This window comes from Pleurodeles waltl, chromosome 12, assembly GCF_031143425.1.
Source record: "Pleurodeles waltl isolate 20211129_DDA chromosome 12, aPleWal1.hap1.20221129, whole genome shotgun sequence".
NCBI lineage: Eukaryota > Metazoa > Chordata > Amphibia > Caudata > Salamandridae > Pleurodeles > Pleurodeles waltl.
The window spans coordinates 131,555,282-131,582,754 of record NC_090451.1 but is presented as its reverse complement, the minus strand read 5'-3'; the positions used below and the strand labels follow the sequence as shown (position 1 = coordinate 131,582,754).

General features: G+C 44.4%; 1 protein-coding gene across 2 annotated transcripts in view; it reads left to right on the top strand.

The window, feature by feature from the left end:
* Nucleotides 1–27,473, top strand: part of LOC138267488 (hydroperoxide isomerase ALOXE3-like) — a 261,482-nt gene that overhangs the window by 105,739 nt on the left and 128,270 nt on the right. Inside the window, exon 1 of one of the 2 annotated variants that reach the window (XM_069216472.1) lies at nt 4,215–4,472. The exons of the other annotated variant lie outside the window; for it this stretch is intronic. Coding sequence (XP_069072573.1) covers nt 4,326–4,472 — 147 coding nt within the window. The 5' untranslated portion in view covers nt 4,215–4,325. Of the gene's footprint in view, nt 1–4,214; nt 4,473–27,473 lie in introns of those variants that run through there. 2 annotated transcript variants of the gene reach the window in all.

Genomic DNA, 27,473 nt, shown 5'->3' with positions numbered 1-27,473 from the left:
ACAAGTTGTATACATTTCTAACATGCAGATGGCATTAGGATTTTGGATGGGATGCTCCAGTCTCTTGAGATCCCTAAAGATGCTGTCTGTTAGAAATGGGGTCTTTGGTTGGCAGTCATGTTACCCCCTGTCCAAGCAAGGACCCGCACTCTAGTCAGGGTAGGTCACAGACAAACCAAATGATCCTGTGCCCACCCTCTGGTAGCTTGGCACTGAGCAGTCTGGCTTAATTTAGAGGGCAATGTGTAAAGTATTTGTGCAATAAATCATGCAATAATACAGTATAGTACCACAAAAATACACCAGTGTTTAGAAAAATACTTATTTATCTGATAAGTACCTGGTTGGCGTTCAAAATCTCTGCAAAGAACCGCAAAAGAGATGTATGGAAAACAGGGAGGTATGCATCAATTTCTCAGGCAGCACATGGCGATGCATTTAGTTTTCACGCAGAGATGGTTATGCGTCTTTCTGGTGCTCGGTCTTGATCCTCCTCTGGTTGTGGGGTTTTCGGATGCCTCTGGGACGATGCGTGGATTTCCAGCACTGACAGGATGAAGTCACAGGGGCTGCATCGATCCGGTGGGTGTTGTGTGGAAGTTTCTACCGCATGGCAGGCGCTGCATCGATTCCTCTCTGGAAGTCTGGCTGTGTCGTTCTGGTTCAGCTTGTGGTGAATTTTTCACTTTGATGCAGGCTGTGCGTTGATTTTTGCCACACTAGGAGTCCTTGTAGGGATGAAGTCTTTTTGGTCTTGAGACTTCAGGGAACAGGAGACAAGTTCTATCCAAGCCCTTTTGAGAGCACTCCTCACCACAGCCAGAGAGCAGCAAGGCAGCTGGGCAACAGCAAAGCAGCAGTCCTTCACAAAGCAGTCAGTTGAGTCCTTTTGGCAGCCAGGGAGTGCTTCTTGGCAGGTTCTGGTTCAGGGATTCTTCTCCAGTGGTATCTTGTCCAGAAGTCTTTGTTGGTAGGGTCAAAGACCCTGTTTAAATACCCAAATGTGCCTTTGAAGTGGGGGAGACTTCATACAGTGGCTTAGAAGTGCACAAGGTCCCCTCTCAGTTCAATCCTGTCTGCCAGGGTCCCAGTAGGGGGTGTGGCAGCCCTTTGTGTGAGGGTAGGCTACTGTCCTTTGACATGCAAGTCTCAGGCCCTCCTAGCCCAGGAAGACCCATTCAAAATGCAGATGTATGCAAGTGAGGCGGAGTATCCTGTGTTTGGGATGTGAGTGAATGCACAAAGAGCTGTCAACTGAACCCAACCAGACGTCCATTGGAAGGCACAGAAGGATTTAAGTGCAGAGAAATGCTCACTTCCTAAAAGTGGCATTTCTAAAATAGTAATACTAAATCCAACTTCACCAGTCAGCACGATTTTATATCACCATTCTGGCCATACTAAATATGACCTGGTTACTCCTTCCAGATCAGCAGCTACCACTCATTATATGAGGGTAGCCCCAATGTTGGCCTATGAGGGGAGCAGGCCAGAGTTTTACACTACCGGGACATGTAAACTACACAGGTACATGTCCTGCCTCCTGTCTACACAGCATCCTGCCCTATGGATTACCAAGGGCCTACCTTAGGGGTGACTTGTGTGTAGAAAAAGGAGATTTAGGCTTGGCAAATAATTTTAAATGCCAAGTTGACTTGGCAGTGAAACTGCACACACATGCCTTGCAATGGCAGGCCTGAGACAAGGTTAAGGAGCTACTTAAGTAGGTGGCACAACCACTGCTGCAGGCCCACTAGAAGCAGTTAATCTACAGGTGCTGCGCCCATAGTGCACTTTACTAGGGAATTATAAGTAAATTAAATAATCCAATTGGATCATACCCAATGTCTCCATCTTTAAAAGGAGAAAGCATATGCACTTAACCACTGCTTAAGTGTGTAGAGTCTTAAAACTTTCAAACCGTATCTAAAAAGTGGAGGTGGCAGGCAAAATGTTAGGGGTGACCACCCTAAGGCTGTTGGGTCTAACACTGTCCAAATACAATAAGACAAAGCTGGTCCTGAACCGTAGCAAAACAAATTGCAGTATGTGGATAAGTTGGGGTGCCTGACAAATGGATTCTGCTCGTTTATCACATTCTGCTGCCTATAATTATCTGTGGGCTGGATGTGAGATTGCCTCTGCACACTTTCACCAAGCAACTTCCCTTACCATAGATTGGAGTGGCATCAATTCCCAGTACCTATCTAATGTTTCATTATTGTGTAATATCCCTTCTATAGCCTTTAATTTGTGTCACGGTCCCAGTGTATAGCCACTCCGTTTCACAAGCTTTAGCACAATGGTTTTAATTTCCTCACTCTGTCGTCCAGTAAGGTTATGAGTGGAGTTCTCAGGCTCGTGAACCAAAGCATTTCAATGTGGGTCTGTTGTAGCTTTGCCCAGAAGCTGGCAACTGCTGTGCAGTGCCACATCAAATTGAAAACCTCAGCCCTTTGGCCCTGCACCTAGTTACGTTGAAGACTATCTAAACAGTGATTTAAGAGTATAGTTTATCCTGTGTCTGAACTTTACATGAATTGGTATAAGTCTGTAGTTGGAGAAGGGGGGGCGGGCTCCAACTTGGAGGACAACAAATCATCCACTGTTAAGTAAAAGACTAAGACTAAAAAACTAAGCCAGCTAGATGTTTTGCCTTAGCCGGAGGGATACATATTGGTTCTATTTTCTGCACAGGTAGCTGGAATACTAATCTCCTGGAGGAAACGGAGCCAGCATGGTGAGCATTAGTGGAGGAGTAGAGAACATGGTGTGGGTATCTAATGGGGTATGATTTTGTCCTGGTTAGTATATCCAGGAGTAAGGTATCCCTGGAGTATAGGTTCTCGAGTACTCCATTTGAGATGCTGCAGTTGATTATCCCTTTTGCTTCCTAGCGTGAGGTAACCGGGGTGTGGGCCACAGGTATTCATGTGGCATTAAAATGATCGCTGTGTGCCCTATGCCTAAAGGGACATCTTTCTTTTCTGGGAGGGCCAGTGACGTATGTTCAAACCACTGAGATGCTCTTGTGAAACGTTAGTCTTCTGTCTTGTAGTCTGGATGTTCTAGCGGAATCTGGACTAGCACTTTTACTCAGCCAATCTGGACCAGTCAGTTATCTAAGAGGAGAATCGGTGGTCAGTCAATGTAACATCTTTAAAAGGCTGCTCAGGTTACCCAAGTCCATCTCAAGTCGGCTTGAATTTGGACTAATGAAACAAACATTAACCTTCTTGAGGTCCTGTCAGGAATGTTGAGACTCCCTAGCAAGTATGATCTGGGAAGTCCTTAAAGGTCATGGGGATGCTTATGTCTGAATGAAGCTGCTGATGGATCCTATCTAGAAGAAGGGGGTTGACTGATGTCTGCACGGGTAATACAATGGTTCGTTTTAGAATCACTTCAAGAGGCGAATTAAAGTGCTCTCTCGTGAGAGGGATCTGAAGCAATGTCTAAAATAAATCCAATTATATCATGGTCTTTTACTATCAAAGTTCAAAACCAGTTGAAGCACCCAAAGCTTGCATTGGAGGCCCGCCTCTGGCTCGTTATTTTTTATTGGGGGGGTGGTTGTCCTCAAAAGGGCCTCAAACTGAGCCAAAGTGTCCTACCTTCTGCCTGCCAACCAAGCTCCTGTGACATTTAAAAACAAAGCATAAAACTTTGAGAAAGATCTACCCTTTGAAATTGGCAATATGAAATCAGAAAACCAAGGATCAATGGCTCGATTGAGGCTTCACTGGCTGATCCACTGGTGTTAACCGAGAAAAATATTTTCACCAAACCTTATCGGTGAGCCCAGGGTGTGCGCTGTAATTACCGCTAGTTTAATGTATTAGTGTTGCTCCGTGTATAATATGAATCTAGGCCACATAGTGCGCACATGACCACCGATTCTCCTCTTAGATAACTAATTGTCAGAGCGGGGGTGGCAGGAATGAGCTCAATTTCGAGCTTTAAAAGTTTTTTTTTTTTTTTTTTTTTAATGCATTTCTTTCAATGCGATGATATAATTGGATATTACGAAGGTGAAACACTTCCGTATGTTAAAGAGAGCCACTTTTTTGAAAAGTGTCATTTACAGGTTTGTTGCACCGCTTACGTTCGACAATTTTTAAGGCTCCGCAGTCAATGGGCTCTTAGAGCCCTTGAAGACCCTTCGGCAAGTCTCTCCCTGTTAACTTGTTGCCACGCCCCCAGCTACCTGTGAGATCTTATCCTCCTCCTTGGGAGGATAGGGGGCTGCGCCAAAGCAGCTGCATGCTCTGCAAAAGCAAGGAATTCGTCGCGCGTGACCCAGTACTGCAGAGCTGCTCTCAGACATGGCTGACTACAAACTACAGGTGGTGACGGGCAAGTCCCTCCATGCAAAGACCCTGGACTCCGTCTCTGTCACCCTGGTAGGGTCTCGGGGCCAGGGCGAAAAGCGCCTTCTCGATCACTACGGCCGTGACTTCCTGCCAGGAGCTGTAAGTAGACCGACGGGTTTGGGCACGTGCGCGGCAGTGTGGAGTCAGTGACGTGTTTGAGCTATACACTATTGTTTGTAATTTTCATTAACTAGGAGCCCTGCGCGCAACGGCGTGCTAGAGAACGGAGCTGAAGATGGGTGCCGTTACTGCCAACCCACTGCAGTTGTGTAAATGTGAGGGTGTCTGGCATAGTGCACCGTGCCAGTCACTCCAAGTACCTGCGGTTAGGTGCTGTTCCCGATAGCCATCTTAAGGCTATTTGGGGCACTCAGCAAGAGAATTTTTAGGACATCATGTTCAGAGAAGCTTTAAATCTAGAACTCCAGTTCAGCTCATTAAAGGCCTATCTATTGTGGGGTGACAGAGGCGAGAGCGAGCCGGAACGCGTGAGAAATGCAGAGGTAGGCACAGGTCAGTGAGAGGAGGTTGAGGCCGGTGTGAACTCGGTGTTAAAAGCCAGGTGAGGTACAAATGAAGAAATGGGAGGAGGTACATGGAGAGGCAGAGTCGAAGAATGCTGGGAAAGTGTGGGTGAGGGACCCGACGCCCAATAATTGAGTCAAAAAATAAATGTGGGGAAGGGTGGTTGAAGTGAGACGTAGTCTCTGGGGTCGGGGGGTGTTAACACGGGAGGTGAGGAGAGAAAGGAGTGGGTTTAGTGATGAGTGACGTAAGAGTTAGAGAAGATTAAGTAGGAAAAGGTGAGGAGGCAAGGAAGGGAGCAGGAGGGAAGAGTGAATTAAAGTGAGCTTCATAACCGATAAAGAGTGAGCAAGGCATAAATGAGGAACGGAAATAAGGAGGCGGGAAGTTTCGGCGAGGAAGAGAGCTACGGAAAAAAATTGTAGGGGAGGAAAAGAGCAAAGGAGGGAGACAGAGCAAAAAACTGATTCCTAGGACTAACCCAATCATTTTAACTGAGGAATCAAAGGTGGGAGGACCTGGGCAATTGTCTTTCTTCCAACCTTAAAACGACTCTAGTTATCAGATTAGGGGTGCGACTAGACCGAAGCTTGGAGTGGGAGCGTGCTATCGGGTCAACCAATGGAGTAAGGGCTAATACTTGGGGGGCGGGTGGGAGGGGTGGAATAAAAATTGAGCTTTTGCATTCATCACCTACTATGCCCAATATTAGACTGATTCTTGTGTGAAACTAAAGTTGGGTCTCCCAAAGCAGTGTAAGGTTTCCCAAGCATTTTGCTTTCAAACTATACTTTGAAGGGGCAGGACACAACGGTGCAATTCCTACACAAGGAGTGCTGATTTCTTCTCCAGGGGTAGATGCCATCCAGGAGAAAAATACACAAGCATATTGTAAAACAAATTCTACACCGATCTTACAATGCACTCTGAGAAACTGGTCATGAAGTTTTCTTTAGGCGCCGGAAGCATGTCTCTAGACATAGATTATATGTTCAGGCTTCACATACCTGAGCTATACATCAGTGTACCCCTAGGTTACGAGTTACACAGTAATCTTCTGCTGACGGATTTCTTCAGAAAACTCCTGAGTGTGGTAATTGGTGCAGAACTCGTACTTCTGGTCCAGTGGGACTGAGAAATGGGTTGCATAAGCATTCATTCTAATTCAAGTTCAGAAGTGTGAGTACTCTGGCCTGTGCCAAGTTTTCTGTTATGCAGATAGGACTAGAATTGCCGAATCTGTCATGAACAAGCATGCAGCTGCTCTTGCTCAAGGGTGTAGAATGAAAACCAGGATGGGTGTGGCTGCATAACCAAATACCTATAAAGTGGACTCACCTAGAATATGAAGGTTCATCAGGTGCAGTGAATTGAAACCAGCTACCCTTGTGCAGTGCAAACTCTGTGTTTCAGGCAGTTACGAATGTGCATCCAATTAACCCCAAAACAGACCTGTTGCAGGAAAATCACAGTAGAACATGGACTACAGCACCCACAATACACTTTATGCAAGAATTACCTGGGATCAGGAAAGTGGACTGGCTTTGAAGGGCTAAGGCATTGGTCACTGATCAAACATGTTGACAGAATATCATTTTGCTCAGTTTGTTGAAATGGTGCCTGAAGTTATAAATGGGTTCAAAGCATTAGGAAATAGTGCTATGCAGATGAATGTACAATATCACAGGCTCTTACATTCTGATGGAAGTAACTCCCTGTTTTGTATTTTTAAAAGTGGTGATCTAATAACAACCTTTCTGTCCTCAGCCAATTTAAGTAGCCCACTCTAGCTAATGAGTACTAGTTGGGCGCAAACTCTGCACCAGTATTTACAGTACCATATACTGATATCTCACCAGCATCAATAAATTGGTTAATCCCCATTGAATGGGACCCGGATTTACGAGGCAGTGGTCTGCATGGTATTACCCTTTTACATGAGACTTGGCATATTCACTTACACTTTTACCATCTGCTCAGGAAGGTAGAAACCAGGTACACTAGTAAATAAAAAATGGGCAGTGGTGGCAGGAGGGGCTAAGGAGGTTGAAGGTAAGTGTAGCATATTAGCTGGTGGGGGGAGCTGGAGCTCAGACTAGGGTTATGGAAAGTGTCCAAGCCAAACTGTAGCCATTTCCCACATTGAATTTACCTGTTGGAGTTTCCAGTCAGTACAATTTGTTGTTCCGAACACCTAATACATATGCATGTAGGCATGCCGGACATCTTATTAAGAATGGGATTCCACACAGGAATGCCACTCTGGACATTTCCCCAATTGGCTCCCATGTCTTTTATGGGCACCTTTCAAGTGGGCTGAAAAGGCAGGGAATGCATGATATCAAGAGACACTTGAAGCAATAGGGAAACAAGCATTTGCAATGCAATAGGTCTCGCATTTGCAAGAGTTTGAGCTATCGGCGTTGTAAATGAGTGTCCTTTTAATCATGTGTTTTAGTAGGGTGTAGAGATGCAGTGTGGAGTGGTACAGAGTACAGTTCAGTTACGCCGTGTGGAGTGGTGCACAGTAGAGTGGTGTATGCATGGTGTGGTACCTCACTGCCATTACAGAACCCATTTTTCAATTGAATAACCATTACATTTGCACAGATATACAGTTTTACTGATATAAGCATAAGACACACAAATGATTAGTGGAAATGACATCACCTGGTGTACTGATTTGTTTTGATAACATTCAAATATTTCTTTCCACCACATTCTGAATTACCAAAAAGTATGCTTCCTTCGTTATTTCCATATTCTGAAATATCTGCACAGTTCATTTACAGGCATTTGTGCTGCCAGGTAGGCTTTCACCTAAAAACAGTATCCCTTGCATGACACCGAAGGATGCAAGAAAACAGCAAAATGGTGAGGTGATCAAGGATGTGCCTGACAAGGTCTCATGTCAATGGCTGAAAGTTATGGAGTTAAAGAAGCCAATGGCTTGAGGAGTTGCATCTTAAGTCAGTTTAAGTAAGTAAAGAAGACTCTAAACGAAGAAAAAATAAAAAGGCTGGGCAGCCTACTCCTCTTGTCACCTCCAGCACACGTGTTGTACTGACAATCTGAAAGAAGCAAGTCATTCTCCAAAAACTCCATTCTGATTGCATTTTATCTCATACTTTGAAAACATTCATAGGTGACATTCCCCCAGTTCACCAATGCTTACTCTTTGTTTTTTAAGCTTTCGTTGTTTCAAACCACTCTTTTCTTGCATTCATCTTGTCAATTTTTACACCTCCACTGCTCCTCAGTAACCGATGCAACCTTTTCTCACCAGTCGTCTTCGTCCATCTAGCACTTTCCATGATGGAGAGAAGTAGGCCTTTGACTGAACTGAAGTTTAGAATTACTTCTCATTGACTGTCAAGAAGCACCAAATCAATAATAGCAACTTCCTCCTCTGGAGCTAAAAAAAAATACTTTATTCATATAATATATATATTGCTCCTAGAAAGGCTTTTATTTCACTCATTTTATGTAATCTTAGACCTATCCATTATAAGAAAGCTCTATTATATTTTCAGAGATTGCCAGATATCCAAACTTGTCAACACGTACTAAATTTTGTTACAGCTTCTTTAAGTATTAGGAAAAGGTCTACTCCATTTTAATCTCTATAGGTCTATGAGAGATTTCTATTCTGAGATAACATCTGTAAATGTTTTTTTGCGATTCTTAATTATGTTTTAGTATGCTTATTTGTTACATGTCAAGGGGTTTTAGATCAGATGTTTGCATGGTGTTTTTAGAATTTGTTTTTACAGTTTTTAATTTAGTTTTTTATACTATTTACAGATTTGTAATGTGTCTTTGTATGCACTTTTATGGCAATTGCCGAAAAAAAAAGTTTTTTGTGTGTGTGTGTGTATATATATATATATATTCTACTCCCGTTTGTGCCTTCAAAGTGGATCCATGTTGCATGAATTCTGTGGTAACTAATTGCCTTTGGTTCATAAAATATTCTGTATTTTTATCTTAAATTGAACCAAAAATAAACACTTTAGGATAGTTACAAGGCCATTCTAAGCTGTCTTCATAGCAAAAAAATAAACACTGGGGCATTTTATTTAATGGTTTTATATAGCATTTCTTCAGATCACACACAATGTTTGAAAGGCAGTGAGGAGACGAGGTGCGTGATGAACTGGCGTGCAACAGCCGTACATATTTCATACACACTAGATACTCTACATAATGAGTAATTATTCAAACGGTTGTTTGCACTAAAGCAAACGGTAGGCAATTACTTATCAATAATTAATGCACATAATTGACTGCAATACTGTCAGAATGAGTTATTTGTATTATCTTATGCGGTTTACATTTCTAACCCAAAAAAACTTTCTCCTCACTGTGGTTCAGACACCAGCACAAATGAAGGGAATGGGAAAATAGGAGAGAGTCGCTAGTGAGGGAAGCATATAACGAGTGGAAAGTAACTAAAACAGAAGTCCTGTAGGAAACATTCAAAATAACCTGAAGTTCACATGGAGCGGCCCCGTCAGTGTGTACCTGTCTGCTTTCACGAAGCAGGTGATCCAAAACACAGTTGTCCACATTTTTCTGCGGCATCAAGAACACAATGCCTGTAGTGCAATGTATACAGTCTGCCCATTTGTCTTTCTGCGGTAAACGTGGTACATACCATGTACATGAATAATGAAGAAAAATACAACTTATAGTAAGCAGTGACGGGCGCCAAATGAGCAGGTAACAATGGCAATGCAAAACCTGCCCAAAGAGGTTAACCAAGCGGGAGGGGTTTGGTACAGGGACTCTCCCAACACGTGTAAGAAACAAAGAAATGCGTGTTTGTAAACTGAAGCCATCAGCGCACAGTATACAGCCCGCCCGTTTGTCTTTCTGCTCTAAACACAGTACAGGTCGTGCACATAATTAAAAAATTTAAACGTAATTTATAAAGCAGCGTGGGGCAGAAAGTGGGGGTGGGAGGGGTCAAGGCAAAGGGAGATTCATTGAACTGGAAGACGCGCCATGCACAAAAGGTAAACCCAAAACTGAACACTAACGAGGACCTGAGCAGCGACTGGCGCCCGAATGACCTGGAAACAATGAAAACTAAGTTTCACATAAGCGAGCTGACGGTTGGCATTAGCGCGAAGGAGACACAGAAAACAGAAGTTCGTTAGCAGTGAAATGTATCGGCAAAAGTGCAACTATCCATGTAAGAAGGTCGCTGTCATGCAAAGCGCTAGACTACTACCCAGCGAGATCGTGCTGCCTACGAAATAAATGGAAAAGGTAGTCCAGAAACCAAAAGGAAAACATGGAGCCTCGTATGTTTTCAGTAGTTGGCTGTTGTGCTCAAGGAGTGCTAAACACTGGAAAAGGCATGACCTGTGCATGCCTTTCACTAATGAAGTAAAGCAAATTTTAAGACCAGCCCAGAAACCCATCAAACTGATGGGCGTGGTTACAAGCCCGTAGAGAGTGATAACCGGGACAGATTGCTTATTTTATTTATTTTTTTGCCCTAAAAAACCAAAGCTGCTTTCTACATATAAATGGCTTTTGTAGTGACCTCAGTGGGCAGGGTCTATTGGGAAACATGTTTCAAATAGTTTTTAGTTTGCATACATTTTGTTAAACTCTTTTAAAATGGGTAATGCTGAACTTTACCTGCCTCTGTCTGAAAAGTAAGGAAGGGGTGCTCCTGTTCTGTTAAGCCAAGGTGGGTCTTAGGCTGCAAAGAAGATATGTATGCCTTCTTGCAGGAGGGCTTGCTGCCTGAAAGAACTGTAAATGCGTGCAATTGGTTAATTATGAAAGGCTGATTCAGAACCAGTACAGTGAATGTTTCTGGCCTGAGAAACCTGGTTTGTCAGTACCTAAACAGCAAATGGGAGTCATTTGAGGTTTCATGATGTAAAAGATTGGCTCAATTTAAGAGGTAATGTAACTTATCAAGATATTCTGGAGTGCTTCCTTCTAATGGAAACAGATAGTTTTGCACTAGGTGTAATTGCATATTACCAAAAATGCATATTTTAATATACTTTTATCTTAAACAGTCCCATATGTAGTAACTTCACATTTGTGATTCCTCAATAACATCCGAAGAAATCACTATTTGGGAATTGCAAATTGGAATGCATATAAATTGTGATTTTTCCTAATAGCGACTCCTATGAAATCACAATCCCTAGAAAGAAATCGCTGTTTAGGAAATCACAATTTTGGAATTCCTGCTCCTGGTGCACAATGTCAGAGTAGGAAGGCTATAAATATAGGGTGTGTCCACAACACAGAGGCCTACTCTAGAAGCAAGACGTGCTCCTGCATCACCACTGACAAAGATTAGACCATCCCAGGAGAATACCATGGCCACATAGGATGGTAACAAGGTCTTCGGGTCCAGAAAGTGCAAAGTTAAGTTTACTGAGGAGGAGCTGGGGCTCCTGACAGAGGAATGTGTGACCTGTTCAGACTTTCCTTTTGGAAAGGCTTCCTTGTGTGCCAGAGAGCCAAAAGACCTGGGTATGGGCCACCATCTTGGAGGTTGGAGGTGGGGGAGGGGGTACCATACCTGAGATCTGCAAAAGGTGGCATGCCTTGAGGTCTTGTACAAAGGAGAAGCTGGCCAGCAGGATAGCAAAGGGACATGGGACTGGTTGAGGAACCACACAACATCCCCCTCCATCTCCCATGGAGACTCTAGAACCAGAGTGTGGTAGGAGTAGGTGACATAAACACCCTCATTCCTGCAGGCAACATCCACGGTGAGTCATCTTCCCTTTATCTAGTTAACAACAAAACAGAATGTTAGTAAATCCATATATCATACACAGCATAAGGTCCATTGATGTTTGCAGCACTCTAGCAATGTATCATGGGTGTAGTACGTATCTCCTGCTTGCTGAACTGTATCCTGATTACTACCCCAATCATACCCCTATAACATTAACAAGTCACAAGTACATGTAACAGAGGTACAAATCATTGTGGCCAAACTATAGCAATTTATTTACACTAACTATTTACATGCATTTACAGATCACAGCCCGGACGTGCCAGGACCCATTGCAGCCAAAGGCCCTACTGACACTGACATGGTCATGCAGCACACAACACTACCAACACCTCCACCCCAATTTCTACTGTCCGGAGAGCAACCATCTAATTTCTACCAGATTTAGTCAACTGTGTTAAGGGCCAACTACAGAGCAGGGACCCCACAACATCGGAGGCCAGGACACAGTGCAGAGGGCAAAGATCAGCAGTCCGTAATGACATGTCAAACATGTGGGATAGTGCTCCTATGTATGGTGTGTTGGAGAGTTCATCTTCATGCAGACAAAACAGATATAGACCGTTAGACATATGTGGCAGATGCCTACTAAGTCACTGCAGACCCTGCAGAAAGGTCAGGTCCATTGACTAGTGGTAATGGAGAGAGAGAGCGCGCACCATGTACAGAAACAGAGGCATAGGCAATATTTGTTAAGGTTGGATTCATTCACGTGGTCCCTCAACTGCCTGGCAGTAGCTACAACACTAGTAATGCCTACTGTGAAAATTCAGACTGACATGGGGCACTGCTGTCAGGCACCTGAGCTGGTGCAATTGACTTCAACCGTAGAGTACACACCCACAACCTCTGTGTCCCCAATATACCGCCCCACCTGGGAGCGAAGAGGCTCTAGCCTCCATGCCCCATCAGTTTAGGAGGCGTGCGCTACTAGGAATCGAGCAGACACACTTATGGAACTGACATGTCACCAGCTCCACAGGCCTATGTTGCTGACAAAGCACTCAAACACCGGAAAGAAGTGAAGCACTGTGCACTCAGGAATGAGTGGCCTTTGTTTTGTTTCACATTTGTTACTTTTGTTGCACATATATTAACCATGTTACAGAAGGATACAGTCCAACCTTGTCTGTTACAATGTTGCTACCTGAATTAAAGGTGATGCCTTGGTTATTCGCCAACAATTAGCATCACGTGTGATATCTCATTATTTGATGATCTCAATTATTTTACCTCAGAAATAGTTGCTTGTGATGTTTGGGTTGTGCGAGTCCCTTTTTTGCGCATGTGCCCTCCTGCTGCACCTGTGGGGGTGGTAACTCCTCATCCGAGTGAGTATCTGGCCTTATGGGAATGTTGTGGAGACCCTTCATTGCAATATTGTCCGGTATAGCACAAGTGGCAATGATTCTGCAGCATGTATCTGGCCTGTACAACATTGACACTACTGCCACAAAAACGTTGGGGCATGTGTGACTTGTATTGCCTCTCACTTCCTGTACAGAGTCTGGCACAATGTGAGTAGCCAGGGCCATAGAGCACATGCACGGTCACCTTTAGAGCATGGGAAGTAAAACCATTAGGTCACATTACACACACCATGTTGGCCAATGTGTACATTGAGTGTGCAAATCTTAGTAAGTAGTAAAGCACCGCCAAATTCCCCCCCAGTCAGTTGATTCCACTGTGGGGGAAATGAATGAATTGTGGGTGCTGCCTGGTAATATGGCCACAAGATCTGTTATGATATAGGAGGCATCACACACTACCTGCACATTAAGTGAGTGTTTGACTTTCTGTTCCTGTAAATGTATTCAGTTGCTAAGGGTGGGCACATGGCAATGTGTACCATCTACACAGCCAATGACATTGAGGAACTGTGCTACCCTGTAGAACAGGAGTTTTGTTTGCTGCAGTGATTGGGGGTATTGGGGAATGATAGATATTGGTTGATCTTGCTCACCACAATGTCAAGGAACCAGTAAAAGAACCTGTAAAAGGCACTTGGTGACACCCTCCCCTCCCACTACAGTGCCCCCAGGTAACTCTCCGATGCGAAGAGGTGTAGGCAACACATTACCTGAACATGTGGTAGTATTGAGTTGTTTTTGATTGGTGGGGCCTGTAGCTGAGGTCTTACCTCAGCAATGAAATAAAGTATAAACCTGGATGCTCAATTTGTCCCTGTCAATTATCTCATCCTCTCTCCAGACAGGGTGACCATCACCCTAAATATCCTCTCCTGTCTCCGCCTCCCCTCCAAAATATGCATCCTCCTCGCCATAACATACAGGACTGCTATTGTGAAAGCTTTATGCATTTTCGGTGCGCTTTATTTATTTTTTTATATATAGTTCGCGCCTGGTTCCTATTTGATGCGAGTAGGTGGGAATAGCATTTCCTCAATGCCCTTTTCGCAATTGGGGAAATGCTATGTACATGCAGTTAGGAAATCACAAATAGGAAATCCTGATCGTGATTTCTACTGGGTAATTGCATTTTGCGATGCAGCATTGTCCTTTTTTACGTTGGGAAAGTTTTTTTTTTTTTTTTTTTTTTTTTTTTTTTTTTTTTTTTTTTTTTAATGGCCTGAAATTGCAGTTTTGCCTGTTAAGAAATCGAGTACCCTGTACACCAAGCTTTAAATACCACCCTATCACAAATGTGGTGGACGGTGCTGCCCATCATATTGTTGGTGCTTTACAGTAATATAGCAGGCAGTAAATCAGTCCAGTTTTGAGGGCATCCCATCCACCAAAATCCATCTCCCCTTAATCTCTGCAAATGTTGCTGCATTCTGTTTTGTACTGTATTACAATTTTAAAACCATGGCTTCCATATTAACAGTGCTTTCAGTCGCTGGCATAGAGCTGATACATGTCACTTTTCTTGAGTGTACCAACCAGGATTTAGTTCTGTGGCTGTCTGGTTATACAGATATCAAGTAATAGAAGAAGGGGGCCTGGGAGATTTTAGATGGTCCGGTGTACACTTCCCAAAATAACATTAGTAATGGACAACAAGTACACTGTTCCAAAGTGACAACTCCTTAATACCAATTAGAATAGGGCAAGGGGTCACACCAAGCAATTGCTGGTTATGAACAGGAGCCCTGACCCACCTTCAGTAGCATGTTTCAGCATCCGGCTTGCTTCTCGTCGGGCTGGTGCTGCAATATTGGATTGCACCTGTGAGCTCTTTGCTAGAAATCTTTTTGTTGAAACGTGCTGGAAAAAGTGTCAGGGCTATTTAGTGCTCTCTGGGTTGTGATCGAGAGGCTGGAAAGTGTGTGAGCTAAAATTGACTCTAGGTACTAGTGTTGTAAATTTACTCGAAGCCGGTGCAACCTCTGTCAGTTAAAAACAAACAGTGGGAACTGAGACAAATCTGGTATTCCCGAAGTATAAATATTTATATGAAGTCCTCAAACTACAGGAGTACTGTGGAATCCAACTGTGCGCAGGATACTTACACTGCAGTGATGTGGTCGACCTGTTTCATGCCCTAAATAGTCACTAACGATGATTCTTCAGGACCCAAAACTGTAACAACCTAGTACTCACTAAGAGTAAGAGCCCTCTCAAAGTAATGTCAGTCTACAACCTCTCGCACCTACATAGGTGTATCGCCTAATTTGGGCAACCTGCAAAAGATAAAGCGAAAGGAAACCTCATATTGGTCATATGGACATCTTGTGTAAGTTCGTGGAGTGTGTCCAGATGCAAACACTGGTAAATCGAGCACAATGTGAGCAAAACGCACCAAACTCTTACCTTCAAATTGGATGAACTGTGTAGTTGTGTGCATGTCGTAGTAAATATTGTTAAATGGCACATAGTACAAAGCACACCGAGCAAACGTCTTACCCTCCTAGATTCAGGCAATTGACCCTTGGGATACTGGGGATGCTACAGCTGTTGTAGGCTGAATGTGGAATGGTAAAATGTAACTGTAGGGTATTTACAGTCTCTGAATAGATGTGGTATGACAAAGTGTAAGCGTGCAGCATTCTCCATACAGAAGGTGCAGAAGAGTGTATGACTATCTCAATATCTAAATCATATTTGAGAAGAATTATTAGCAGGAAAAACAGTATATAAACAAGGTTGCAAATATATCCAATAGAGCGTGTCTGTGAAATTAGCCGTGCTTGTATGTAATTTGCGTATAACCATATTGCTATCAATACTCCCAGAGGGTATCCATTTCAATAGTATGGTAGGTAGAAAAGAAACTAGGGAATGTAGCAATTCGATATTATCAAGTAAAAATGTAGTTGGCATAGATATTGATGAGTTTAAACTAACAGGCTTAGCCATAGATATGACTTACTTATATAAACTTATGACTTAAAAGCATCATAAGGTACTTAAAAGGTAACTGCAACTGCCACTGAAAAATGCTCCCACCGGGATGATGGAGTTGAAAGCCATGGTAGATTGAATATATGGTCTTGCAGAAGTGAAAATGCTCCCGGCGGCAGGAAGAAGGTATCAATAACTCAGTACACTGATAGTTAATGAGGGTGGAAAGAGATGGTAGACTAGTTTTTAAGTCCCTGCCTCAAAATAGCACCTACATAATGGAGGAACGAGCCATACAGGACAAGTACAAGCATGAAAATGCTCCAGCCAGCATTCGATGACAGCATGTTTATGAGGGAGCTCTGAGGATGGTGTTTAGTAAAATTGCTTGCATAAGTAAATACTCGAAAAAGAACTTTGTCATGGAGCCCCAGGTTCTACGTACTCTGTAGAGGCTACGGTCTACTGACATACCCATCATCCACAAAACCGAAAGTGTCTGGGCTACTGAAATGATTAACTTCAAAGTAAGAGACCAAAATGTGTCTCCGCGTGACCGGACTGCGTCCCTTGTGGAAATAGACAAGGCACTACTCAGCAGGAGACTCTAGGTTGTATAGCGGTGGCCATGATGCAATGGCCCCAAGGGCTGCAAGAAGTAAATTACAGGCATCTATGTCCCCAATAAAAAATCTGGAAGGCCACCCAATAATAGCACAGAATGAAAAAGGCCACCAAAACGACACAACCTGTGTCAAAATATAGTGAATCCCTGCTAGCCTAGCGGGGAAAGAAACATGGCTATCTGCTTATTGTCACCAATGGCAGCCATAGCTAAATACTACCAGAAACCTATGTAGGGCAGGGGTTGATGTCCCATGTTGTAAGTAAAACTGATCTGGGACACACCGTATTATGACAGAAAAAAGCTTCATAGTCACAATGATATTGATAATCCGGAATAGTGATGGAACAGGCTAATTGGCCTGGTTTAATAAAAAATAAAAAATAAAATCGATAAAGTAGTAGAAAAAAGGAGATTGTTAGAAAAAGGTGAATCGTTGGTATTTCGCTTCAGAGGGGAGAAATCGATGTGAAAATTGAATGTAAACCCAGAATTCGCATACATGAATTGACATTCAATAGTTGGATGGTGCATATCCAAGGAAGAAGTTGGTAGTGGCCTTTGAGTGAAGAGCTCCGATCATGGCATATCATGCAGTCCCAAAATATGGGTTTGTAACCTAAAGACCTAGCTCTGTTCTTGAAGAGTGTATTGGAAATATTGTGTGTATCCGTCAGTTTCAAGAATGACCCATTAAAGACTTAGAGGTTGTTGGGTTTTATTTTATTTTTTTGTCGCAATCAGTTGACATCTGATGGTACTGCGAAGTTAATTGATCTGGATCTTGATTTGTCTGGTAGGCAAGTCTTAATTTGTATGCTAAAAGTATCATGTTCCTGTTAATTCCAAATCAACAACTGTGGTATTAATGGAAAGGGGACATACATTACACTGTCCGCATGGGTCTTGAGCTTTCACTGGAGGTAATGTCCAGTTTTCTGGTCGGGTCACTGATGTAATTGGTAACCTCTGTCATGCCGTAGTGTGTACTACAAGGTCCTTGATGTTGGTCCTATTAAAGGCGAAGAGCGGTTTCTCAACAGTATCGCCTGCACTCATCAACATGGCCCATTGATTGTTGATCTTAATCTCATTGGAAGAGGATGTGAGTCATGTATTAGCAAAGCTTCTCTAAGGTTGTTTGTGCTTTTTTTTTTCTCACCTTGTTAATCACATGTGGAGGGTAGTGACAGTTCTTCAGCTTCTGTGTATGTTCTTCAGCCTGAATGTCATAATTTTGGAGTTCACTACCATTTATGTCTCAGAACAAGTCTCTTATGGCCAATTCCTGCAACTAAGTGCCTGGGGATGGTGTCTTTCCAAATGAAGACTTTGTCAGTTTTTTTTTTTTTTTTTTTTTTCTGGATGTTGTAGCTTCCCTTCATGTATAGAAATCAGGAGGGCAAGGAAAGGGATTTCGTTGTCTAAAACCATGGCGGTAAACTCCAAGTATTGATTAAGGCCATTTATCCACTTGATTAACTCGAACATCCTCAGTGTTCCCTGTCCATATAAGGATGTCATTGGAGTACCGATGACCTATCCTGATTCCTTGAGCAAATAGATTATTAGGGTCTAAGATGAAACGTTCAAATATGTACATATACAAGCAGGCCAGATTTTGGATGAATGTACTGCCCATTGAAGTCCCTCAGATCAGATGGAACACTTGATGATTGTACTTGGGGGGGGGGGGGGGGGGGGGGTAGGAATCCTTCAGAGCTAGAGTAGCACACTCAACCACAAAGTGTGTGGGAGTAGGTGAATTGCACGCCTCAGCGGGCAGCATGTCAACCACTACAAGCATGGTGTCTTACATGATGTTGGTGTATATAGGGCCTCTAGGTCTGGACTGATCAAGAAGTGAGTCCTTCAGTTGATCAAGATGTCCTTAATATTTTTCAGTATGTTGTCCAGGTTGTAAAAAGTGGTCGAAAAACATGGATAGATGTTCCAACATTGATCAATGCAGAAACTATCAGGCATCCAGGAGGAGGAGGTTTGCCTTTACGGATTTTGGGAAGGCAGTATGAGTAGGGTATGCAAGGTTGTTGGTGGTCTAGAAAGTCTACCTCTTCATGAGTAACGCACCCAGACAGTTCTGCTTCCTCCATCATGAATCCAAATAGTTTTAGTCTAGGGGGGTGGGGCCCCTCTGTACAGGTTCATAGTAGCTGGTATCACTCAAGAGCCTAAGGCGTTCCTGTCTGTGTGCTGAAGTGTCCTAATGACTGTGGCCCCTCCCTTAGCTACTGGTTGGTTGGTAATTTCAGCATTCATTTCTGCTAGGTGTCTTAAACAAGGATAACTGCACAGTAGTCATTGGTGTATTGTCGGCCATAGTAATCTGAAGTTAGTTTCTGCAAATCTTTTAGATGTGTTGATCATGAGGGTGAGTCAAGCCCTCCTGTACTTCCAGGCAGTCCATGCCCATTCCTTTCTGAATGCCAGATCATGAAGGAAGATATGTGGGAAGTTGGTAACAAGAACCCTGTTGGGTGATATGTTGGCTCTTAAGTGTGCTGTCTTGATGGTGCGGTGTAGAACAGTCTTAAGTTCCTTTTTTCAAAGAGGATAACTTATTACATTCTTGCTTGAGGCTCCCTGAAGGTCTACAGCTGTCACCTCCAGCTATAGAAGTATGACATGGACAACATTGCCATCAAAACTAAGACCCTGTAGGTCAGACATGATACAAACAATTGAACAAGGTCACAGATAAGGGCCCTAGAAGTAAGTCCCACACCTGCTCCACTGTGGTATCAAGTATTAGAAGAAGGGGGCTGGAAGATTTTAAACAGTTCAGTGCACACTCCCGCAGTAATATTGATAGACAACGAGTGCACTGTTCCGAAGTGACAACTCCTCCATACCAATTTGGGAAAGGGCAAGGGATCACTCCAAGCAATTGCTTGTTAGGAGCCCTCACCCACCATTAAGTGGTATGCTTCATCTCTTGCTCCTCGTTGGGCTAGTGCTACAATACCAGACTGGCTCAGCAAGAGGGCTCTTTGCCAGAAGAGTTGTCACTTTGGAACAGTGTACTTGTATGATAATATGCACAGACATCTGCAGTCATCACATTAACCCTCTGAGCTTTCATAATATAAAAGAACTAATATCCCACCAATTACTTTAATGTGCTTTTATTTTTCATTTATGGAGTGTGCTTTATATTTTTGTGTATTTACATGAATGTGTAAGGCCATCAGCATATTTGTAGAATGTTCTTTTTAGCACTTGGTTAACAGTTCACACACTTAAAATGTACTTCAACCTTCAGATGAGCTGCCAAAATACCTTCTAAGAGAGGTCATTGAGGCTCCATCTCTGGTAGAGCCTAGCACACATCTAAAGAACTGTCCTGTAAGCCGCAACAGCCCAACTTGGGTTGGGGAGGAGATGGAGGAGGGACTCGATGGCATAAAGTAAAATAATGTTCCGCTCCTACCGAATATGTAGCGCAGCACCTGAGTCTCCCATGCATCAGATAATCATTGGCCTTTGGCAGAATGGGGGCCTCCTGAATCGAGTGGCCTCCGGAGGGTTAGGGACCCCTCTGTGCTACTGGAGCCTGCATTTTGCCCTTGGAGTAACCCTGAAGTCGCTGCTTTCAGCCCGTTGGTCGTTGCATGTCTCCGTTTGGGTTTCCTTGCTGTCTTGCTAGGCACCTATTCCTTCTGTACTCGTTCTCCTGCACGTGCATCCATTCTAATCACGGATTCCCCCCCACCTACACAATTTACTAATTCTCTCTCGTGAGTCATTCCTTATTTCTTTCTTGTCCACTTCCTGCTCTTCCCTTAAGGTTTTTTTCCTCTCAAGCTCTTCCTTATCTTTCTCATATAGGCACTCTCTGCTCTCCCTACTTCTTTTCCCCCCTCCCCAGTTCTTTCTGGGTGACCTGCTTTCTCTCCTGCGGTTCCTGCTTTAGCTTTATCCCCTGAACAATTCCTGCTCTCAATTTTCTCCAACTCAGTCTTTCTGGTCTAGACCTTTTAATTCTGCTGTCTGTACTTGCCAGACCTTGAATCCATTGCTTTCCTTCTATCAGGTACTGATTTCCACACGGTTTCTGCACTCCTGTTTTCTCTTTTCAGCAATTGTCCATTGTAGGAAGTTGGCTCTGTATGCACTATTTCAAAGTAAGGAATAGTATGCACAGAGTCCAAGGGTTCCCCTTAGAGGTAAGATAGTGGCAAAAAGAGATAATACTAATGCTCTATTTTGAGGTAGTGTGGTCGAGCAGTAGGCTTATCAAAGGAGTAGTGTTAAGCATTTGTTGTACATACACAAGCAATAAATGAGGAACACACCCTCCAAGACAATTCCAGGCCAATAGGTTTTTGTATAGAAAAGTAGATTTTCTTAGTTTATTTTAAGAACCACAGGTTCAAGATTTACATGTAATACTTCAAATGAAAGGTATTGCAGGTAGGTACTTTGGGAACTTTGGATTAGCAAAATAGCATATGCAGTTTTCCCATAAATGACACATAGCTATTTTAAAACTAAACACAACAGTTCCTGGGGGGAGTAAGAGTTTGTTAGTGTTTGCAGGTAAGTAAACCACCTACGGGGTTCAAGTTGGGTCCAAGGTAGCCCACTGTTGGGGGGTTCAGAGCAACCCCAAAGTTACCACACCAGCAGCTCAGGGCCGGTCAGGTGCAGAGGTCAAAGTGGTACCCAAAACACATAGGCTTCAATGGAGAAGGGGGTGCCCTGGTTCCAGTCTGCCAGCAGGTAAGTACCCGCGTCTTCGGAGGGCAGACCAGGGGGGTTTTGTAGGGCACCGGGGGGGGGGGGGGGGGGGGGACACAAGTCCACACTGAGTACACCCTCAGCAGCACGGGGGCGGCCGGGTGCAGTGTGCAAACACGCGTCCGGTTTTCAACAGGTTTCAATGGGAGCCCAAGGGGTCTCTTCAGCGATGCGGGGAAGGGGGGGGGGGGGGGGGGGGGGGGCTTCTCGGGGTAGCCACCACCTGGGCAAGGGAGAGGGCCTCCTGGGGGTCACTCCTGCACTGGAGTTCGGGTCCTTCAGGTCCTGGGGGCTGCTGGTGCAGTGTCCCTACCAGGCGTCGGGTTCTTAGAAGCAGGCAGTCGGGGTCAGGGGGAGCCTCAAGATTCCCTCTGCAGGCGTCGCTGTGGGGACTCGGGGGGGGTGGGGGGGGGTCAACTCTGGTTACTCACGGTCTCGCAGTTGCCGGGTAGTCCTCCCTGAAGTGTTTGTTCTCCACAAGTCGAGCCGGGGGTGTCTGGTGCAGAGTGCCAAGTATCACTCTTCCGGCGGGAAACACGAGTTGTTTTAAAGTTGCTCCTTTGTTACAAAGTTGCAGCATTTGGTGAACAGAACCACTGTCCTCGGGAGTTCTTGGTCCTTCTAGATGCAGGGCAGTCCTGAGGCTTCAGAGGTCGCTGGTCCCTGGGGAAAGTGTCGCTGGAGCAGTGTCTTTAGAAGTGGGGAGACAGGCCGGTAGAGCTGGGGCCAAAGCAGTTGGTGTCTCCGTCTTCTCTGCAGGTTTTTCTTCTTAGCAGTCCTCTTCTTAGGTTGCAGGAATCGGAGTTCCTAGGTTCTGGGGAGCCCTTAAATATTAAATTTAAGGGCATGTTTACGTCTGGGGGGTTAGTAGCCAATGGCTACCAGCCCTGAGGGTGGGTACACACTTTGTGCCTCCTCCCGAGGGGAGGGGGGCACATTCCTATCCCTATTGGGGGAATCCTCCATCTGCAAGATGGAGGATTTCTAAAAGTTAATCACCTCAGCTCAGGACACCTTAGGGGCTGTCCTGACTGGCCCGTGACTCCTTGTTTTTCTCATTATCTCCTCCGGCCTTGCCTCCAAAAGTGGGGCCGTGGCCGGAGGGGGCGGGCAACTCCACTAGCTGGAGTGCCCTGGGGTGCTGTAACAAAGGGGGTGAGCCTTTGAGGCTCACCACCAGGTGTTACAGTTCCTGCAGGGGGAGGTGAGAAGAACCTCCACCCAGCACAGGCTTTGTTCCTGGCCACAGAGTGACAAAGGCACTCTCCACATGTGGCCAGCAACATCTCTGGTGTGTGGTAGGCTGGTAAAAGTAGTCAGCTGCCACTGGAAGTCGGGTATGTTTTCAGGGGGCATCTCTAAGGTGCCCTCTGGGGTGTATGTTACAATAAAATGTACACTGGCATCAGTGTGCATTTATTGTGCTGAGAAGTTTGATACCAAACTTCCCAGTTTTCAGTGTAGCCATTATGGTGCTGTGGAGTTTGTGTATGACAGACTCCCAGACCATATACTCTTATGGCTACCCTGCACTTACAATGTCTAAGGTTTTGCTTAGACACTGTAGGGGGACAGTGCTCATGCACTGGTTCCCTCACCTATGGTATAGTGCACCCTGCCTTAGGGCTGTAAGGCCTGCTAGAGGGGTGACTTATCTATACTGCATAGGCAGTGTGAGGTTGGCATGGCACCCTGAGGGGAGTGCCATGTCGACTTAGTCTTTTTATCCCCACGAGCACACACAATCTGGCAAGCAGTGTCTGTGCTGAGTGAGGGGTCCCCAGGGTGGCATAAGATATGCTGCAGCCCTTAGAGACCTTCCCTGGCATCAGGGGCCTTGGTACCAGGGGTACCAGTTACAAGGGACTTACCTGGATGCCAGGGTGTGCCAATTGTGGAAACAAAAGTACAGGTTAGGGAAAACACTGGTGCTGGGGCCTGGTTAGCAGGCCTCGGCACACTTTCAAATCAAAACTTAGCATCAGCAAAGGCAAAAAGTCAGGGGGTAACCATGCCAAGGAGGCACTTCCTTACATCCATTCCAAATCCTTACTTGTTCTCTCTGCGGTTGTTTCGTAACTTCTTGTTCCACCTCTGTTCCTCCCTTGCAACAGTTACCGGTTTCATCACTCTACGATGAGTCTACAGGAAGCTTTCAAAACGGCCACTTTGTACTTCACTATCCGAGTCAGACCTCACTCCCTGTACCAGTACCCTCCGACCCATGGCTGACCTCAACTTCACAACCTTAATCCAGTGTAATATCCGACTCTAGGTGCAAAACAATGCCTGGGCGGAGTTTTAGTTTTGCTGGAATAATCTGCGAATGTCAGTAATTCGAGGATACTCTTTGATGCAAAATGGTGCTCAATGCTTTCAAAAACTTTTTTTTTTTTTTTTTTTTTTTAGTGCTATAAAATTACACTTGACCTAGTACAAGCCTAGTTTTGTAAGTTTCCAATATAATTATGCATTTAAATACTGGTAACACCTTTACAGAACTCAAATTATACGTCTTTGTCACCTCTGAAGTTCCAAATTATTTTATCAACTACAAAAACCTCGACCGGCTCGGTGCAGCCTTTAGATTTGCTGAAGAACCAGATCCAAATATTCAAATTTCTTTTGGGTGGTAGGCACCACAGAGTTGGCATGGTTTACCTCTGTCCCTCCTCCAGCTTCACAGTACAAGAGACCTCCCCACCCTTCCCATTCGACCTCTGGCAACTGAACTGTCAGCATTAATCAGATTTTTTTTTTTTTTTTTTGTTCTAACTATGGAAACTGTTTTGGTGAAATTGAAATGTCTAGGAGTGTCAGTCCCAATAGTCGTTCCGCTTCGACCTCTGGTAAGATCCTTAAAGCGCAAGTACCCTAAAGTTGCTAATTCAACTAAACTTAACCTTAAACTGTGGGGAAAAACCTAAAGTAAAACGCTGAGTCATTACAGAAGTTAACGTAGAAAACAAAATATAGTCCCAACACCTACTACCAAAACCTCATACGTAAGAATCTGCGGACAAAATGTTGATCTGGTCTAAATGGTTTAATGTAATCTCACTTACTTTCCTGCAATAGTAAAATCGGAATAATTTACTGTTTTAGCTAGAATTAGCAGGATTGACGCAAACTGAGTGGGAGAGCATCTTGGTGCATGTTGAAATGATTTTGAGATGTGTGATTTATAGTCTAGTCTGTATATTAAGGAATATATTTGTTTATTTTTAAAGCAATACTGACATTTCTCGGCATGTGCTAATAATTTCGGGTCACTATTTTAGTAAACGAAAATAACTCTGGAATCTTCAACCCAATAACAATTTACTGCATAATGTTTTGCACATATTACCATCACAAACATTGAAATATCTAACTCAGAAACAATTTCTACACTTACTACATGCAGACTTCCTATGTCAACATACGTTTTTTTGTGGTTTCAGTTTTATGCTCGATAAATGGCTTTTAATGTTTTTAATATATCTATTTATTGGAAGTCAGTTATTTCAATGTTTTCTTGATGTTAATAAGTACTATGTTAATGTAAAGGGTACAATACGTTATGTAAAATTATTATGATTGTGGCTTACGTTTTTTTTTATAAACTATTACTGAGGTTTCTAATGTGTGTCGTTTTAAAGTCTTGTTGCACAAATGTAGTAATCTAGAACAATAATTTAACCTTTGTGTTTTTGGAATTGTTGGGTTTGTATGGTAAATATTTTAAAGTACTATAGTTAAATTGTCAGTTTAATTTGTTCAAAAAATGTTCGGATTATTTGGGCTTGTGCTTCTTTTGGGCTACAGTAATGTAGCCCAAAATGTGATATGAAGTGCCTGCAATAAGTATTTGAAATATTCGAAGGTAATTTTTTTAACTTTCAAACACATTAGTTCTGGCGAGGGTTTCGGTCACATAGTGTAGGAGGCTGGCCTGGCTTGTAGTGGGTACCAGAGGTACTTACACCTTGTGCCAGGTTGTTATCTCTTATTAGTGTGGAAGAGGTGTTTCTAGCAGCTTAGGCTGATAGAAGGTAGCTATGGCAAAGCAGCTTAGGCTGAACTAGGAGACATGTAAAGCTCCTACTATACCACTGGTGTCATATGCACAATATCCTAAGAAAACACAACACAGATACTAAAAATAAAGGTACTTTATTTTTATGACTATGCCAAAAGTATCTCAGTGAGTACCCTCGGTATGAGGATGAGAAATATACACAAAATATATGTACACAAAACAAAATTATGCAGATAATCGCAAAAGGAAGTAATGCAAGCAATGTAAAGTTAAAGTAGATTGCAATAGGAGCACATAGGTATAGGGGTAACACAAACCATATACTCCAAGTGGAATGCGAACCACGAATGGACCCCAAACCTATGCGAGCTTGTAGAGGGTTGCTGGGACTGTAAGATAACAGTGAGGGTTTGAAAAATAGCCCACCCCAAGACCCTGAAAGGTAGGTGTAATGTGCACCTACTACCCCCAGAGAGCACAGAAGTCGTGATAGGGGGATTCTGCAGGAAGAACAAACACCAGCAATGCAACAGTGGATTTCCAGACCTGAGTACCTGTAAGAAAAGGGGACGAAGTCCAAGAGTCGTGACAGTGTCGAGTGGGCAGGAGCCCAAGAAATGGCAGCTGAGGGTGCAAGGAAGCTGCCACCTGTTGGAAGAAGCTTAGTGTTCTGCAAGAACGAAGAGGACTAGGAACTTCCCCTTTGGAGGATGGATGTCCCACGTCGTGAAGAAGCTTGCAGAGGTAGTCCCACACTGAGAGTGCAAACAAGCCTTGCTAGTTGCAAGGGTCGCAGTTACGGTTTTTGGGTGCTGCTGTGGCCCAGGAGGGACCAGGATGTCCTCACTTGGATGAGGAGACAGAGGGGGCGCCCAGCAAGTCAGAGCCCTCGCAGCAGCAGGCAGCACCCACAGAAGTACCTGAACAGGCACTTATAAGAAAAGTGAACCGGAGTCCACCCGAAGTCACAAAAGGGAGTCCCACGATGCCGGAGGACAACTCAGAAGGTTGTGCACTGCAGGTTAGAGTGTCTGGGACCCAGGCTTGGCTGTGCACAAAGGAAATCCTGGAAGAGTGCACAGGAGCGAGAGCAGCTGCAAATCACGCGGTACCCAGCAATGCAGTCTAGCGTGGGAAGGCAAGGACTTACCTCCACCAAACTTGGACTGAAGAGTCACTGGACTGTGGGAGTCACTTGGACAGAGTTGCTGAGTTCCAGGGACCACGCTCTTTTTGCTGAGAGGGGACCCAGAGGACCAGTGATGCAGTCTTTTGGTGCCTGCGGTTGCAGGGGGAAGATTTCGTCGACCCACGGGAGATTTCGTCAGAGCTCCTGGTGCAGAGAGGAGGCAGGCTACCGCCAGAGCATGCACCACCTGGAAACAGTTGAGAAAGCTGGCAGGATGAAGCAATACAAGGTTACTAGTAGTCGTCTTACTACTTTGTTGCCGTTTTGCAGGCATCCTGAGCAGTCAGCGGTCGATCCTTTTGGCAGAAGGCAAAGAGGGAGATGCAGAGGAACTCTGAGCTCTTGCCTTCGTTATCTGGTGAGATCCCCAAAGCAGAGACCCTAAATAGCCAGAAAAGGAGGTTTGGCTACCTAGGAAGGAGGATTGACTACCAAGAGAGGTAAGAGCCTATCAGAAGGAGCCTCTGACGTCACCTGCTGGCACTGGCCACTCGGAGCAGTCCAGTGTGCCACAAACACCTCTGTTTCCAAGATGGCAGAGGTCTGGGACACACTGGAGGTGCTCTGGGCACCTCCCCTGGGAGGGGCAGGTCAGGGGAGTGGTCATTTCACTTTCCTTTGTCCAGTTTCACACCAGAGCAGGGCTGGGCGATCCCTGAACCGGTGTAGACTGGCTTATGCAGAAATGGGCACCATCTGTGCCCATCAAAGCATTTCCAGAGGCTGGGGGAGGCTACTCTTCCCCAGCCTTCGCACCTATTTCCAAAGGGAGAGGGTGTTGCACCCTCTCTGAGGAAGACCTTTGTTCTGCCTTCCTGGGCCAGGGCTGCCTGGACCCCAGGAGGGCAGAAACCTGTCTGAGGGGTTGGCTGCAGTGGAGACCCCGGAAAGGCA